The 16720-nt window shown below is 45.3% G+C and overlaps 1 protein-coding gene across 4 annotated transcripts in view; it reads left to right on the forward strand.

Annotated features, from left to right (window-relative positions):
* MAVS (mitochondrial antiviral signaling protein) overlaps positions 1-14026 on the forward strand; it is a 41717-nt gene extending 27691 nt beyond the window's left edge. For all 4 annotated transcript variants that reach the window (XM_073002116.2, XM_020806632.3, XM_073002114.2 and 1 more), the window contains exons 5-7: positions 1007-1670; positions 3178-3455; positions 4596-14026. In XM_073002116.2, coding sequence (XP_072858217.2) covers positions 1007-1670; positions 3178-3455; positions 4596-5336 — 1683 coding nt within the window. In that variant the 3' untranslated portion in view covers positions 5337-14026. The remainder of the gene's footprint in view (positions 1-1006; positions 1671-3177; positions 3456-4595) is intronic.
* The last annotated feature ends 2694 nt before the right edge of the window (positions 14027-16720 follow it).

A 16720-nucleotide genomic window follows, 5' to 3' on the forward strand; every position in this document is an offset into this window, starting at 1 on the left:
ATGGCATTTTCTGCCTGGGAAATTCTACGTGTCGTGGTCCAAAAACACAAATCTCCACCCCGGCCCTCAAGCTAGTCTAGAGGGTTGAATCAAATTTGTTTCCAGTTTGATAAACATATGAAGGTGTCAAGCGGAGAGACATTGTGAAAGAGTTGCTTCTGAAATAGGATGGACAAAAAAAACCCCACAAACCCATTCGTTAAGTAAATTTAATCAAGATTGTGTGACTCACGGGGCAAAATTATACGAGGGTCTCCCTGTCCCTTAGGTGGGAGTCTATAAGCTGTGCTTTTAGGCAGTCTAGCTTTTTAAAACTATCCCTCTAAAGAGAAAGGAAATACCCTTCACAACCAAGGGTTTACAACTCCCACAGAGGCAACTTTAATCTGGGTTATTTCTGTGAGAGTAAGTCATAATTTACCATAGCTAATTGTGGTTAATTGGTGAGGTGTGGGATGCATCTTGGTTGCCCCGTCTGATCTGTGACCAAGCATGCAACGGAGACGCATCCTTAGACATCCCCAATTAGCTGCAATTAGCCCCAGCAATTTACTCAGCCCTTATGCAAGCACCAATAGGATTCTGGCACTCAGTGACTTAATCTGAAATCATTTTCGTAGAAATCATAGAAAAGTGAAGTTGGATGGGGCTTATAGAAGGCCATCGAGCCCGACCCCCTGCTCAATGCAGGAATGCAATCAAAGAATATATGCCAGGTGATGATCTAAGTTTTTCTTGAATGCCTCCAGTGTTGGAGCCCTCATCAACTCCCAAGGTCACTGGTTCCATTGTCATACTGCTCTAACAGTTAAGAAGTTTTTCCTGATATTCAACCGAAATCTGGCTTCCTTTAACTTGAGCCCACTGTTGCATGTTCTGCGCTCTGGGATTTTATTATGGCATGATCTTTCCTAGCTTTGTGTCCTTTCCTATCCAGGTTGCATCTGGGGTGAGTGATTGCATTGACGCACCCGATCTGCATTACTCCCCGGGTATTTCTTTTCAGGTGGCGCACGGTGCTGAAAAGCCAGAGTCTTCCACTCCTCCCAATAAAAGCACAGCCTCGCCGTCTGAGGTGGGAGGTCCGAAGCCGGTTGATGCTCAGGCCACCTCAGCGGCAAATGCCTCTCCAAGTCTCCCGGGTCACCTTGAGGAGGAGGAGGCATTGCCAAGCCCTCCGCCGGTCTCCTTGCGACCTGGCGCAGGCAGTTTGACCCGCCGGTGGGACAGTGGCCAGCAGCGCAGCATGCCTGAGAGAAACAGGTTCTCGGGGAACGTGAATGCTGTGAAGGACCACAGCGTCTCTCCAACCAGGACGGGTGCTCTTGGCCTCAAGACCTCTGAAAATCAACCTGAGGAGAATTACTACTCCTCTGCAGACAATTCCCCTTTGGCTCCCGGTTGCCGAGAAGAGCGGCAGGAGAGAAGATCGCTTCAGGAGGGGAAGGTCCAAGCCCTGCGGGTGTATCGGCACGAAGAGCGGTCAGACAGTCCGGTGGGGACAGATGCCAGCCCCATGCAGTTGCAAAGGCAGTTCGACGCAGAGCAGGAAAGGGCCCTGGGTTCACAGGCATCTGGCGGAAACGTGGCTGTGGTGGATGTCGGTGGTGGAATGCCCGAAGTTGATCCAGCAAGAGCTACGCCTGGAGATCTTGAGACAAGAGACCGTGGTGAGCAGGGTGGTGAGTCGCCTCTCAGGGAGGCAGCCTGTGTGGCTCTTTCCCTTGGGAAGACGGTTGTAGAAGAACAAGGACGCTCAGGGTCAAAGCGCTGACTCATTTCATTTAGCAGGGCAGGGAGGTCATCCTCCACCCCCTCCACTTCCGTGCTCCCTCTCAGCTTAGCGGCAAACCCTTATAACAGCAGGGAGGCGGGGAGGATGCGTTTCCCCAGGAGCGATGCATGATTGCAAGATACTTTCGTTGTAGTTCAAAGTGTTTTGGGGCTGCCTTGGTTGAGTTAAAAGAAAACTTAGACCAGATTTTCCTTTCTCTGCTGGGCTTTGCTGTCCTTTACTCTCGGCCAGGCAGAGTGAAGGAGAACAAGAAGAAATCCCTGTGATCAGAGATGACCTGGAATCATCCCTCGTCACAACCACCTCCGCTTGATTTTGCAATGGAGAGGACAGGCAAGTGAAGAAATCCGGAGAGGTTAGGTTTTTAGAGGGAGTGCCTTCGGCAAGGGGAAGGCACATTCCCTGCCCCATTTGATTTAAAGGTACAATAGGACCCTCATATCTCCGAGAATCAGTATCCACTATTTCACTTGTATGCGGTCGGAAAATATTAAAAATGTTAACGCAAAAATCCTAGAAAAACATCTTTCTAAAGGTGAGGTTATTAGAAATGGCCACTAGAGGGAGCCAGAGACCATGCGGTGTAATGCTTGCTATTAAAAGACTGTAGTGTTCACTATAATCCATGTTTTCCAGCATCTGCCGGGGGGGGGGGGGGGCTTCCGATTCCCCGTGGATATGGGGGTCCTACTGTATAAAAACATAACTGATTGAAGATACCTAGGTAAGTCATACCAACACATTTATATCTGCTGGGCTCTCCATTGCTAGCCCCGCCTGCTATGTCTGTGCCCAGAAAATGCAGCTGGCATGCCACCCTTTTTCTCTTTATTCATATGACATTGCTGCACAATCTAAAACCATGGACTTCTATAAAACATAGGTAAAAATAAAAAGCAAATTAAAGTGTTAGCAATTATTGTCATTTGTGTTGTTTCCAGGGTGGATTTGATTTAATTAAAATTGATGTAAATCACAGTTGAAATCACTGCAAGGTGGATAAAAAGCAATATTTTTGTTTTAAAATCCAATTTAAAATTTAAAAATCTGATTTTTTTAAAAAAAATAATTTTTTGAACAATCTGATTTAAATTTTAAAAATCTGATTTTTAAATGTTTTTTTTAAATCATTGATTTTTTTTTTATCCACCCTGCTGTGATTTAAATTGTGCTTTAAATCAGATCCACCCTTGTTGGGTCGCTTTGCTCATCAGCAAAGTTGGCGGAGCAATGCTTCTGGAAGTGAAAGATTGGCTGGCTGTATGCCGTTTCCTGGGGGACCCCCTCCCCCCTGAGTGTACTCACAATGCTTTCTTACTCTTTGGAGAGGTTCCTTCAATGTCCCTTTGCACGTGTGTATAAACACAGTCGCTTCCTTGCAGGTGACTGCGTTCCAGCCAACGCCACTGATGGGCTCCTCGTCAACCCCGTGGGAAACGGACATGCTTCTCAGATACCTGGTGCTGCAGTTTTTCGGCCTCCGTCTTCCAACTGGGAGGGTTTCTCCTCCACTATCGTGATCCCACCTGACTCGCCCACAGGGTGTTCAGCTGCTCCGAGCGATTTTGACTCTGGGGTTATAAAGCTTCCTGTTCAAGAGAAGAAGCCGCCTTTTAGAGAACCAGCCGGCACACACACCTCCCTGCTGATGCAAGAGAAGGTGAGCCTCCCTGGGGGACCGTTTTGGAGATGTGGAATTTACAGTCGGGTGGAAGGGGAACCCCTGCTTTATATGACCTTTGACCTCTTGCCTGGCTCCAGCGTACGTCCTTTATGCCGGTCAGAAGCCAGCATTGAAGAAATAGTGCCATGCAGCACAGGCCAGTAATCTGCCATACCTGTTATGCTGAACGCTGTATCTCTGTAGTGTATAAAATGTGTATAACGTATAAAAACCACTATGTTAGCAAGGGAACTGGAGCAGGTTATGGGAGTTACGTAAAATCTGGCCATAGGGGGCCCTGATCAAGAAGAAAAAAAAAGGAACATAAGATTCTCCTGATCTACCAGGGAATTTTTGAAGAAGAGATGAAAGGAATTCTTGATGAAGGTCACAGCAAAAGGGGCAGGATAAGAGAATGCACCCAACCATTTCCACTTCCCCACAATCACAGAGACATAAACGTACCTTTCCCATTGCCGTCCACCCTGTCCTTTTTTAATTGGCGAGATTAGGAATGCTGGACAAGGGTCGTGTTAATTATCATTGGCGGGAAGAAAGGGGAGAAAGCTTCACCTACTTAGTTGCCAAACAGAGTGTGTTATCAGATGCAGATGTGAACAGGATTTCATCAGACGTTCCCCTCCTATCCTTACAGTCATGAGAACTAAAAGCTTGGGGAGATGCTTTTCGCAGGTGAGAGTTTGGGCTACAGCTGAGGGCCAGCGTGGCAGGAATTTCCTCCCGTGTGGCCATTAAACTGAATAGCCACTTGGCATATTTAAAATATTCCGCTTTGGGCGAAAATTTGTGCAACTGAGTTTTGAAAGCAGATCCTTAAAAACAGAAACAGACGAATCTGCCTGACACTGAGTCAGGCTTGTTTGATTTGCAAGGATTTCTAACATGTACGTAGTGCTGCCTCTGCTGCCTGAGATCTTGAGCTGGAGATTCCTGGGCTTCGAAACAGCACCGAGTGGGTTGCAGACCTTCTGGCGTTTCCCTGTAAAAGCCTTGCAGGAGAGGTACCTGGGAGTGTTGACTCTGACAGCAGACGGAGAGAGCCGGGTGCGGAAAGGTGAGTCCTTTTCCTGTGCATTCCATGTTTCTTACCAGAATTGATGTCTCGTCTCCCTTCAGGTGCCGGGCAGTTCCCCTTCAACCACTGTGGATCGGAGCACCATGAATTTGACGAGCAGGAATGACCGTATCTTCCATAGCAACTGTGATGACGACAGCTTGCATAAACCTGGGGTTCTGACTTCTCTTCTGGATGAACCCCCAGTGAGATGGCCTGGCCAGCAGCTGTGCGGTCAAGAGGCGGTCCCAGAATATTCTGGCAGAACAGATAGATTTCACTACAGTGGCCGGTTGACGTTGGGAAGCGACTCTTTGCAGCTGAGCGACTCCAGCCGAAGCGGTCCATCCGGAGATTTTCAGCTGAGCGACTCCAGCCGAAGCGGTCCATCCGGAGAGAGGTGCCCCAAACCGGAGGGAAGCGGCGTTTCAGGAAGAAATGTGAGAAGCAGAACTCCCGATGCTCCTCGGCAGCCTTCAAATGGCGGCCATCAGGATAACGGATCCATCAGAACCTTTGTGCACAGCGTCAAAGAGGATGCCAGCGTTGAGCTCATGGAAGCAGCCGACGGGACTGGCGTGGTCGGCGACCCCGGTTCCCGATCTCCAGATGTTTTGCCTAACTCGGCAACTGGACGTCAGCCAGTCAAAGGGATCGATTCCCACTGTGGCGATTCCCAGCCAAATGAAGAAGCCAAATGTGGCAAACCATCCTCCTCTCCAAGCAGTTACATGTTGCTCATTGCTGGTGCTGCTCTAGCGTCTGTGGCAGTCCTGGTTTTTGTGTTGTTGAAGAGGAAATAGAAGATTGGGAAGTAAAAACCTGGCAATCACTTTTTAGGCATAGCCAAATATTAGGGCACCTTCCTTAACCATTGCTGAATTAACCTGTGGAGGTTGAGCAGTCATTTTTGGAAACTGGATAAGGGCTACGAGCAAGCAAGACTGTCCTGAAATTATTGGATTTCCACTGATCTCTAATAGGGGCGTCCAGGTTTCCAACCTTATCAGTAAGGTATGAAAAACGATTGTGGAGTTGTAAGGAAAAAAAAGACCTTTGAAAAAGGAAATGGCTTTTCATCGTGCGGCCTCAATTTCATTATTTCCAAACAAGCACACTGTTTCTAGCTTGCCTGAGACCAAGGTCAGTGAAAAGATAAAAGTGCTTTGAAGAATCCATTCATGTTTGGCAGTTTTCGGGTGAAAGTCTGTAACGATGTAAAGGATAAATATACTGAAGAAGGTAGGAGAAAGAAAGAAAAAAAGCTGTTTTAAAATGGGGCTTGGAACAATGTGATGAGATAAATGGAGTCATTCAGATATTGAAAATGTGAAATACAGTGGTGCCCTGCATAGCAACGATAATCCGTGCAGCCAAAATCGTCGCTATGCGGATCTGTCGCTATGCGAAATAAAAAAGCCCATAGGAATGCATTAAAACCCGTTTAATGCGTTCCTATGGGCAAAAAACTCACCTTTAAGCGAAAATCCTCCATACGGCCACCATTTTTTCTGCCCAGTAAGTGAGGAATGGGCGCGAAAACACAGCAGGCGGCCATTTTTTTTTACCCGGCGGCCATTTTGGAACCGCCGATCAGCTGTTGGAAAAACATCGCTATGCGAAAATCGGTAAGCGAAACAGCTTACCGATCATTGCAAAGTGACTTTTTTCCATTTAAATCATCGCAATGCAATCGCTTTTGCGATCGCAAAAACTTAATTGCTATGCGGATTCGTTGTTAAACGGGGCACCCGTTAAGCGAGGCACCACTGTATATGGCATTTATCAGTTGAATTGTACACCCTGTGGGTGAACATAGTGATATAGAACCCTACATTCTGCTTCGTCCAAAACTGTGGTTCCTAAACCCGGGTCCCTAGATGTTCTTGATCTAAAACTCCCAGAAACCTTCACCACTAGCTGTGCTGGCCAGGATTTCTGGGAGTCGTAGTCCAAGAACATCTGGGGTACCCAAGGTTGGGAATCACTGGTCTCAAAGCTTCAATGTACAAGCCCTTAGGAGTCACCTGGCCTGCAGGATGCTCGTCACAGCAGTTCGGCTTAGCATAGCGGTGACAGACAACCAAAGACAAGTTTGCGGTCCCCAGAAGGAGGCACAATGGGATGTAAAAAGAATGAGAATTCAGATTGGAGGGGATAATGCCTTTAGAACCCCAGACCTCAGGTTGTGGAAAATGGATTTATTTATAGATAGGGAAATGAAAACAATTGAGAAGAGTTATACAGTACACTATATATGGGAAATAGGACATGCACAGACAGGAGAATCATTTTTCACAACTCCGAGCTATTTGGGGCATCAGACATCAAAGAAGATGTAGCCATGTAGCAGGAGGTGCTATTTCCAGATGCCAGTGACAACCAGCAACATGGTCTTTAATTTCTTTGCCTGGGGCCACTATATAGGATTATGTTGTGTGTGTCCAGTAGAGATGGGGGTCTTCGTATTCATATACGAATATGAATATCCCTGCACAGCTGGAGTTAACGAGGGTCTGGCCCCTGGGGCCTGAATGTCCACTCACGGGTCCGGCAGTGGCGGCGGCCCATCTCTTCCTTCTAATTGCGCCAGAGCGCCGCTCAGCTAGCCCCTTGGCAGCCTTGCAGGGAGACTCGTCCTCCCTCTCTCTGCCAGGAATGGCTAGCCAGCTGGGAAGAGAACGGCACTCAGGAGCGATTGGAAGGATCAGTGGGATCGCCGGCAGCAGTGGACATGTGAGTGGACAGTCCGGCCCCAGGGACTGGACCCTCATTAACTCCAGCTGTGCTGGGATATTGGTATTTGTACACGAATACCCCCATCTCTAGAGTCCAGTAATTTACTTCCTAAGAAATGCTTTTTCTTTTAGATATTCTTAGTTTAAGAACTTTGGTATTTTTCTATGCATTCGATGGCTTTTCTGGCTTTTTAAGTTATCTTGCTTCTTATTTTTAAATGATGTATTCTCTGACTTCATAGGCTAAAAGCTTTTGCCTTTTTATAATATAACTTAAAGCCTTTTCGTTGTTGTTGTTTAACTCCTAAAGGATATTTTGCTCCTATAATTTTGACCGAAGTGTGTGCCTACAACTTACGTTCAGTGTTCAGATATCTTCCAAGTTATGTTAGCCTACAGTTTTTCTTACAACTGAAAGACCGTTTTCAATATATTTTGACTGATGACTTTTTGGATTATTTTATACGTATGGAACATAAAAGCAGTGCAGATAAATAAAACTTGCAAAATTGGACAAGCTGACGATGCTTGGAATTAATGCAACCATGGAAAGATTTATTTTTTTGATACCTAGATGGAATATTGGTATGATTGTGATTGTCATTGGTTTCGTTCAGGGGTCAGTCCTTTACTGGGATGAATGCCAGCTGTGACAAACACAGGCTTCTGATTTTTACCCTAGAGGTCTCTTAAGTCTGGAGAAAAAAAATTCTAAGGCTGAATTCCAGCCCCTGTGCCCTAGAAACTTTGTTTACAAGGGGGTGACATGTGAGAACAGAGCTAATGTGGACCCAGATAGTCAGCAAAATCATTCCAGAGTTGGGAAAACCCTTTTTTTATTACAACAATCAGAATCCTGGAGGCAGCTTATTGTGTTATGTGAACTCTTCCCCCGCTCTCCCATTGGGGCTGCAGTTGAAGGACCTCCTTTCTTTCAGGGCAAAAAGTCTGATGCCTGAACAATTTCCAAAGAACCATATACACGTTCATGGACCTCGAGGGGGTGGGTGGGATCAGAAGCCAGTGTTTGTCATAGCCGGCATTTATCTCTGAAAGGGTTAATTCCAGTATGAAATCAGATAACCATTTCCAATCATATAAATTTATCTGGGTATCAGGTTATACATCTTTTCAATGTTGCACTGAATTCCAGTCAGCATCAGCATGTTCAGTTCTACCAGCTGTATTTATCTGCATTGCTTCTATGCTCCATAAGCACAAAATGAAACGCAAGCATTAACAATTCAATATCTACCCTGTTTTCTCGAAAATAAGACCTAACCTGAGAATAAAACCTAGTATGGTTTTTCAGGATGCTCGTAATAATAAGCCCCAGTTCAAGTGAAACCCCACCCTCCAGGTTCTGCTGCTGCTAATGTGTTGTCCTCTGCTCCTTGGTATCTGTGTTGTTGATTTCCAGTGTCTGTCATGGCATATTGTGTGCATGTATTTCTGGCCTCCCTCTATTCATATATCTCTCAGTTGTTTACATTTCCCTTCAGCTGTAAACAACTGAATTTTCCCAGTTTAGTAAGCTACCCATCACTATAAACAGTCAGAATATTTGTGATGGAAATCTCTATTGCTTTTACCAGAGAACTGTGTTTTGCCACCCTGAGAAAAGCAAAAACTACAAGACTAGCACGTGGTCACTATGGCATACAATAGCCACTATTTTGACCAAATGGGCCCCTGCAATTGTGAGCATAGTAAGTTACTTGGGTACCATATTACTGGGTAGGAAAAAAAATGGCATGAGCATCAAGTGCTGGTGGACTGAGTTGGCCGGGTACCGATTAACCCTGCCTGCACTTTGGGAGTCTAAGAGCTCTCTTTTTCTATTCTTCGGTTTGTTTTTGTCCTTATCCATTGTTTACGTCCAGGCTCAAGCGTTGGATATGAAAGAGGTTCTTTTTTTGGGGAGGGGGGGGTCAGGGTTCTTTTACAGTGACCTTGCTGTCAGACTTGGCTGGAAGGCTCACTGGTTTATAGTGGCTTTTAATAAACTGCTGGTTCAAGCCTCATTTTAAAAGCACAACGTATCTTTTCAAGATTCCATTTTCTGCAGCCCCCTTCATGGTCTCTAGGCACACAATATTTCAAACCTTGACCCTTTTCCCTTTCTGCTCCATCCCAGTCTGCCTCCCCTTCTCCCTCCCCCCATTTGCTTCATCTCATGCTCCCAGCTCCTGATCAAATTGTTGTTCCCGACAGTGCACTAGCTCCCAAATCCACAGCAAAGATTTCCTCCCCGTTATTATAAGGTCTTGCAGTTTGGGATTTTGAGGACGGGAGCCAGTTTAATGACAACTCCTGCCCTCGCATTTCCCCCAAACTATATACCTGAGAGATCAAAGTGCATTAGGGGGGCAGTTAACAGCCCAAATCCAACACTGTCGTAAAAACTAACTTATTTTGAGTTAGTTTAAATATATTAACCGAGGAGATGAGCAAAGGGCAACATACACAAGCTGGAGCATGCAGGAGGAGGTAAACACACAGGAATTTTTGTAACCACATTGTCATGGTCAGGTCATGATCCGCTGTCGCGTTGGTCTTACTCTGGAGTGAAAAGAACAATTTTGGATTTTTGAGATGTTAACGACAAGCCCAGAACTGATCCGTAAGTTGCACAGTTGCAGTTGTGCTGTAAAATAGCTACCCAATAGTGGCATCGTTTTTGGTAAAGGTAAAAGGTTCCCCTTGACAATTTGTCCAGTCGTGTCCCACTCTAGGGGGCAGTGCTCATCCTCGTCTCCAAGCTGTAGAGACAGCGTTTGTCCGTAGACATTTTCCGTGGTCACGTGGCCAGTGCGACTAGACACGGAATGCCGTTACCTTCCCACCGAGGTGGTCCCTGTTGATCTACTCGCATTTGCATGTTTTCAAACTGCTAGGTAGACAAGGAGCTGGGACAAGTGACGGGAGCTCACTCCATTGCGTGGATTCAATCTTACGATGGCTGGTCTTCTGACCTTGCAGCACAGAGGCTTCTGCGGTTTAACCATCAGTGCCACCACGTACGAAGTTTGGTACTTCATTTTTGAGGAAGTACCAAACTTGGGGTGGGTGGATTTTTTAACAAGGTCATTGTGGAAGGTGCTTTCCACCATGGATTCCATGATTTCTAGGCTTCCCTGCGATTTCACTGTAGCTGTTAAATGCACACATCATCCTTCCAAGGATCTTCAGCTTGGTGTCAGACACATGTTTACAGAGAGACATACTGGTCCACCCTGAGACTCATGCCCACACCTTCAACCCGGAGAGAACTTTTCGACAGTATCCTGACCTTCCATCCACAAAAGGGGATAGGAGCAGAGTTTGGAAAAGGTGCTTTTTGGTGGACCATAACTCGTAGTTAGCATGTCTGCCTTTGATTGTAGTCGGTGAAGTCAGCTGGGGGGGAGCATGTAGAATTGCCTCCTTGGAAAGCTTATGTGTAGGTCAAAATGCAAGGGATGATGGAGAATTGCTCTTGAGTCTGCCCATCATGATCCATCAAGTTAAGTGTTAGACCCCGATGGCAGCAGATGCTTCTGGGCTCTGGACAGGCGTTCTTCCTCTCATTCAATTCATTCAGCCCCTTTCCTGCAACAGAAAGGCGGTTTGCATCGGGAGGCCTGCACGTGTAGGGTGCTAAATTTGGTTTTGTTTTGGATTAGAGGGGGAGGCTTAGTGACCCAAAGTGACTCCCATATCTCTTTGAGTGTGGATATTAGACTTCACGTTTCTCATTTCAAGGCCACTGACTTGGCTCAGAATGTGTTTATTTCACAGAAGCATTAGAAGCAGGAAATGAAACTTGGCTGCTTATTAGATCTGTTATGTGTAAAAAAAAGGAAAGTGCTGAACGTACCACTGTTGCATTCAACTTCAGATTACTTCCTTGCTTTTATTTTTTTTAACCAGGTATCAATTCTGTGCTCCAATTCTGCTTCCCCCCTCCCCCCCCAGTTCCCTGACTTGACTGGCTGCTTACATCTGTCTTGCTAACATCGTAGCCAAGCAGGCTTTCAGCTTGAGAAACATAGATCTAGGTGACATTGTTTTTGTTCTTGAAAATCCATTGTGAGGATATCTCTGGGTCTCTGACCCTTTATCTCAGTAATGGACCGCCCTGGCTGGCTCCTTTTCTGTCCCAGTGCACCAGTGCCTTTTTGGGGGGGTCTTATTTCCCAATGATCACTGCCATCCGTCTCCTAGATCCTGTGATTATTTACTTAATCACAAATGAATTACAGTACTTGGGTGTAAAACATGTGCACTCTGCACCTGCTCTTAAGGATCTGTTTGCTCAGGGAATGTGAAATGCGAAGCTCGGCTTACTGCACTGGTTTAACCAAGGCAGCTCTGCGCGAATTGGTCTTCCACACCAAGAGAAGTCTATCCTAAACGAACAACTTTATTAAAAGGTAAAAATACTGTCAAAAAGATAAAAAGCATTTAAGTTCCAAATATTACATTTCAGGGTTTTTTTTTAAAGCAAGGCATAAAATCAGGCTACAGGCAACTGCGGGCTAAGAATTGATGCTATTTGGTTCACTGAGGTTCTAACAGGCAAGAATTCAATGGAGGACTGGAGATATATGTGTTTGGCTTTTGATCAACTTTAGGGAAGGCTTCCGGAAACTGCAGAAGCGGTGTTAAGAAAGGCAGGGAAGGGACCGGTTGGAAGATGCCAGCTCATGTTGTAAGTAATACCCTGTAATCTATGTAACTGGGTTAGTAGGTAAACAAGCCCATCTGTCCATGAATCTATAAAGCATCAGGACGGCAGTCGGCATTTCTAAGGACGAATTTCAGAAGATTATTTTGCTTTCTACTGAATTCTTCCTAGGATAAAACTGAAAAGAACAGAGTGCTGGGCCTCCGGATAGGCCTTTATTGTCTGATCCACTGGGACGTTCCTATATTAATAGAGATTTATGATTGATTTCAACTCTGTTTCGTTTGTGCTGGTCCATCCTGTTCATCTGACCACCTGCCTAGAGCTGTGTTCCTAGAATTGCTTACAAAAGAGTAAGACTCATTGACCTCATGAGATCTGCTTTCAAGCAAACATTGGATTTTAGCAGTATGCATGAGAAGAACATTCAAGGTTCTGCACAAAAGGTAGCCTGAGGCCCAAATGGCATGGGAAAATTAAACCAATCCAGCTTTTCCTGGTAGGCAAATAAGCAGGAGAAGACTCATTTCCCAAATCTCTATGTCTCAGATCAGTTGCTGTTAAGGCACGGGGAAAGAACAAGTAGAATATTTATATTAACAGTTTGGGTGTTACAAATGTATACAATGCATCCTTACACTAGTTTAACCTTTAAAAAAGGCTTTGTGCATTTGCATTTTTGAACCTGTCATCATTATCATCTTGCAAACTTTCCAAAATCCATTTTTCTTCTTACAAACAATGCTCCCAGGAAGTGACATCAGTTTCTCCCAAGTGCCGAGTAGATGGCACTTGGGAGATAGATAAGTGGTTTTCAACAAACATTTTGAAACTTACTGTATCTGAAAGAAGATGTGACAGTCACAAGGCACTGTATTTTTAAAAGTGTTTTCTATATGCTTTGGCACTGGGCATTCGGCTATCAACCTTTAACACAGACACACCAAAAAAGGAAAAAGAAAGACAAAAGGGAAATGAAAGCTTGTTTAAGGAAGAATGTTCCTGTGTAGCTTTAAGATTATCTTGGTAGACATTCATGACTTCCTACCTTTTTATTCAAGATCTGGATGCACATTCCTGCATTTGAGTGGGAAAGCCATGAAGGATGTGGCATCTCAACTTCAGAAATAAAAATAAACCCTTTTTAAAAAATGGGAACCGTGATAGCTGTTATCCCACAGGTGCAATCAAATCTGTGCCAGTCATGTGATGATGTACCGTCCACACACCACTCAGAATTGCAGTGGAAGCACTTGTTATGGCCAAGCCTGTCAGTGGGTAGACGGGGGCAGCGAACATCTGGTGATTTAAAAAGACTGGAAACTCACTTATTGCTCTTGTATGAATTTTTTAAAACTAGATTTCCTGCTTCACGGGTCAAACTGAGGTGCCTCATCTAGCAGTGTTCTCTGCACCTTGTCTTCAGGGTGGAGTTGCTGCTGTTTGCTGCTGGGGTCTTCAGGTAGCAAAACGGCTTGGGCTGCGCTGTTGGTTAGCCTAGCACAAGCCTGCATCATATTTCTAAACCAGGGACCACACCGCTGAACTGCTGCGTGGACAGTCTTTCCACAGGCGGCCTCCATAGAAGATGTCTATTTCCCTCATAGCAACAAAGTGAATTCAAGTGTGCATTAACAAAGCGGCCTCTTTTCCAGTTGCTGTATAATTAGTCTTGACAGATTATCAGCAAGTGAGACTGGTTATGCAGGAAAGGGTGAAATATTTTGATAGCCTGACATCAAGTCCAGGTGGATCCCATAGGGTTATATCCTATTTCATCCTCACATGGCTGCCTGGTCATAAATGGTTTTCCATCCCTGCTTAAATAGCCCTGTGGGCTTGCCTTGAGTGGCTAATGAAGCCATCTGCGTTAATATTAACCTTTGCTGTTCAATCAACATTTCAATTAATTTTTCTTGTCTTGCCACAGTTTGTTTTAAACTTCCTTCTTCTGTCATTTCATTGTTATGAACTGCCCTACGTTGGGTGCCATTGTAATCGGGTTCATTTACTTGTTTAGACAGTTCTTCATCTGGTGAATGAAATGACAACATCGGAATATCATTAAACAAACTTTTATTAAAAATTGGGTTGTTGACTTTTATTGGTACAACTATTAACATCTAATAACAACTTGTCAGGAGAACAGTTCCATAATAATGGTAACGACTTCTTTAACGGTTCTTTGTCTAACAGTAGGTTCTGGTAAATTTCTCTTGGTCGGTTGGTTTCCTTGGATTCCCGCTCTGGATGGCACAAGTAGTCCCACAACACGGGTGTCTGACCCATTCCCCTTCCCTTGGCTTCTCGTTCAGTTGAAGAGGTTTGAGACAATTCACATGTCTCACAGGACCGCGTCCCCTCGGGAAAACTAAAATAGTCCATTCCTCTGGTTGAAGTCCTACTATTATCGGTTTTTCCTCTACATTTATACCAGTTCCCTCCTTTACAACTTTATCCTCTTCCTCACCAACTTCTATACTTAAATCTCTCTTAGGTACTGTACTTTGAATAACCTGGTGTCATCTGACTTGGTTTCCTCCCATTCATCTTCATATACCACTACTTTTTCTGTCTCTTGTGACTGTCCGTTTTCCTCCGTTGTTAGGAAAATGTCTACCTCCTTTTGAACTTTCTCCTCCGATTCCTCCGCCTTTGCTCTCACTCCCAACTCCTTTATTCTGATTCCTTTCCCTCTTTCTCTTCCTCTGTATAGTGGTGCCTCAGTAGCCAATGATAATCTGTTCCACTGAAATCGCTGTCTAGCGAAAAGCATTTCCCCATTGGAATGCATTGAAACCTGTTTAATGCGTTCCAATGGGGAAGAATCGTCGTTGTCTAGCGAAGATCGGCCATAGGAAAGCCACTTTGCGAACCGCCGATCAGCTGTTTAAACCGCTGTCTTGCGAAGCTTAGGTCCCGAAAACACCTGTTTTGCGAGTGCAGAGGGAGCTGTCAAAATTGTCATCTAGCGAAAATCGGTTTGCGAAGCAGGGACCAAACATTGTCCAGCGAAATTCCCCCATAGGAATCACTGTTTTGCAAATCGCTATAGCGATTGCAAAAAGTCAGTGTCTAGCGAAAAAACTGTCATGCGGGGTAACTGTCTAGCGAGGCAACACTGTAATTTCCTTTTGGCACACTTGACTTTCCCCCTCACAGCTGAGGGGATGGCACACTCTCCTTCTGTTCTGTCCACTGCTCACAACTGGTGGTTCCTCGCATGCCTCTTCCGCCCGTTCCCGCTCTCTCACACGGTACAGAAGTAAGGCTGCCAACTTGGAGGTGGATGGAAGTCTCTTCTGGTTTCCCAAAAATGGCCAACCATCCTGTTCTGGTGGACCATCCTGTGGTCCTTCAAGCAGGAAAATCCTCTGGTTGGGGCCGCAAGCCTGAGAAAAATCTGTCTCCTCACGAGAGACCTCATCCAGGACCTTGTAGTAGCCAGAGTGGATCCACCAGGAGAGTTTCTAATCACCAGCCTTGAAGAGTTTCGAGCGCATCAAGAATGCATCCCAGATCCTGACTAAGGAAGAACGAGAAGCACAACAAGCAGCCCTATGATGGCAGAGAGAAAGAGAAGCCATCATAGTTGCTGTTAAACGAGCGGGGGGGAAATCCATGAAAGCTAAAGGACATTTTGCGGTAGAAGAAGGAGTTGAATGATCTGGAAGAGGAGGCCAAGGAACGGGTCCAGGACCTTTTGGAGAGAGTGGCCGACCTGCGTATGGAACAAAAAGCAATGGATAAATTGAAAGAAATATTGAATGGTCTACCATGTAGATATAGCCCCGTGGGCTTGCCTTGAATGGCTAATGAAGTCTCTCTCCTGGCACGGAGGCACAGGAGGGGGAAATACTCCACTGCTTAATATGATCCCTCGATTTAAATCCCAAAACCTCTTTGTTGCTGCAGAAAAATATAAAACTCTACTAGCAAATCTTATCTATGTGGGATAAGACTTAAGGGTGCAGGAGCAGGTTCTGGGAGAAGGGAGGAATGGCAACCCTAGAGCATAGAAGGTATGTTGAAAAGGGTTGCCAACGTCTTAAAGGACGAGTGCATCTCTGCTTTTAAGAGCAGCTAGATGTGTTGTGTTTTTTTTTACCAAGTTGAACACAAGACATTTCAGGCCATAATGGTTATTATTTCCATGCTGTGCAAGGTTTCTCTGAGGTGGAGCTTCAACTGCAGTTGACAGGCAGTTAACGAGCGTGTTCGTCTGAATGTGTTCGCCAGGGCAGATGCAGGCATTGCAGAGATGCATATTTGTGACGTGTGGACGATTTTTTAGGCACCTCAATAAATATTATTTCTAAACAGCATTTACAGCCCATTTGAGATCTGTGTGTGTGTGTGTGTGTACACATACACATATAAATAGCACTCTAATTTTACACACACACACACACCCTTAGGCGTTTTTCTCCCTGCACCAAATTCTTCCCTGGCTACGTCGTCATGGATACCCCGCGTGCCAATAATCCTTTTAGTTCCACCCCGCAGCCCGAATCTCTTCTTTGCACTGGACACGAAGCTTGCCGCTCTCCCCTCCTCGCGAGGCTATTGGCTAAAAAAAATCTAGGTTTTCTTTCGGTCCCGCCTCCTGGAGGCTCAAAGCCCGCCACTGCACAGTTGTATTCGTGTGGCTTTTTCCCCTCCTTCGATACCGATCTCCTTGAAAGACCTGCGTTCATAGGACAGATAAATTTGTTTACCCCACCCCCTTTTTTTCTACCAGCCATCTTATTGGCCAGTTCCTTAGTCGCTTTAGCCCAAA

Source organism: Pogona vitticeps, chromosome 5 (genome assembly GCF_051106095.1).
Source record: "Pogona vitticeps strain Pit_001003342236 chromosome 5, PviZW2.1, whole genome shotgun sequence".
Classification (NCBI taxonomy): Eukaryota; Metazoa; Chordata; class Lepidosauria; order Squamata; family Agamidae; genus Pogona; species Pogona vitticeps.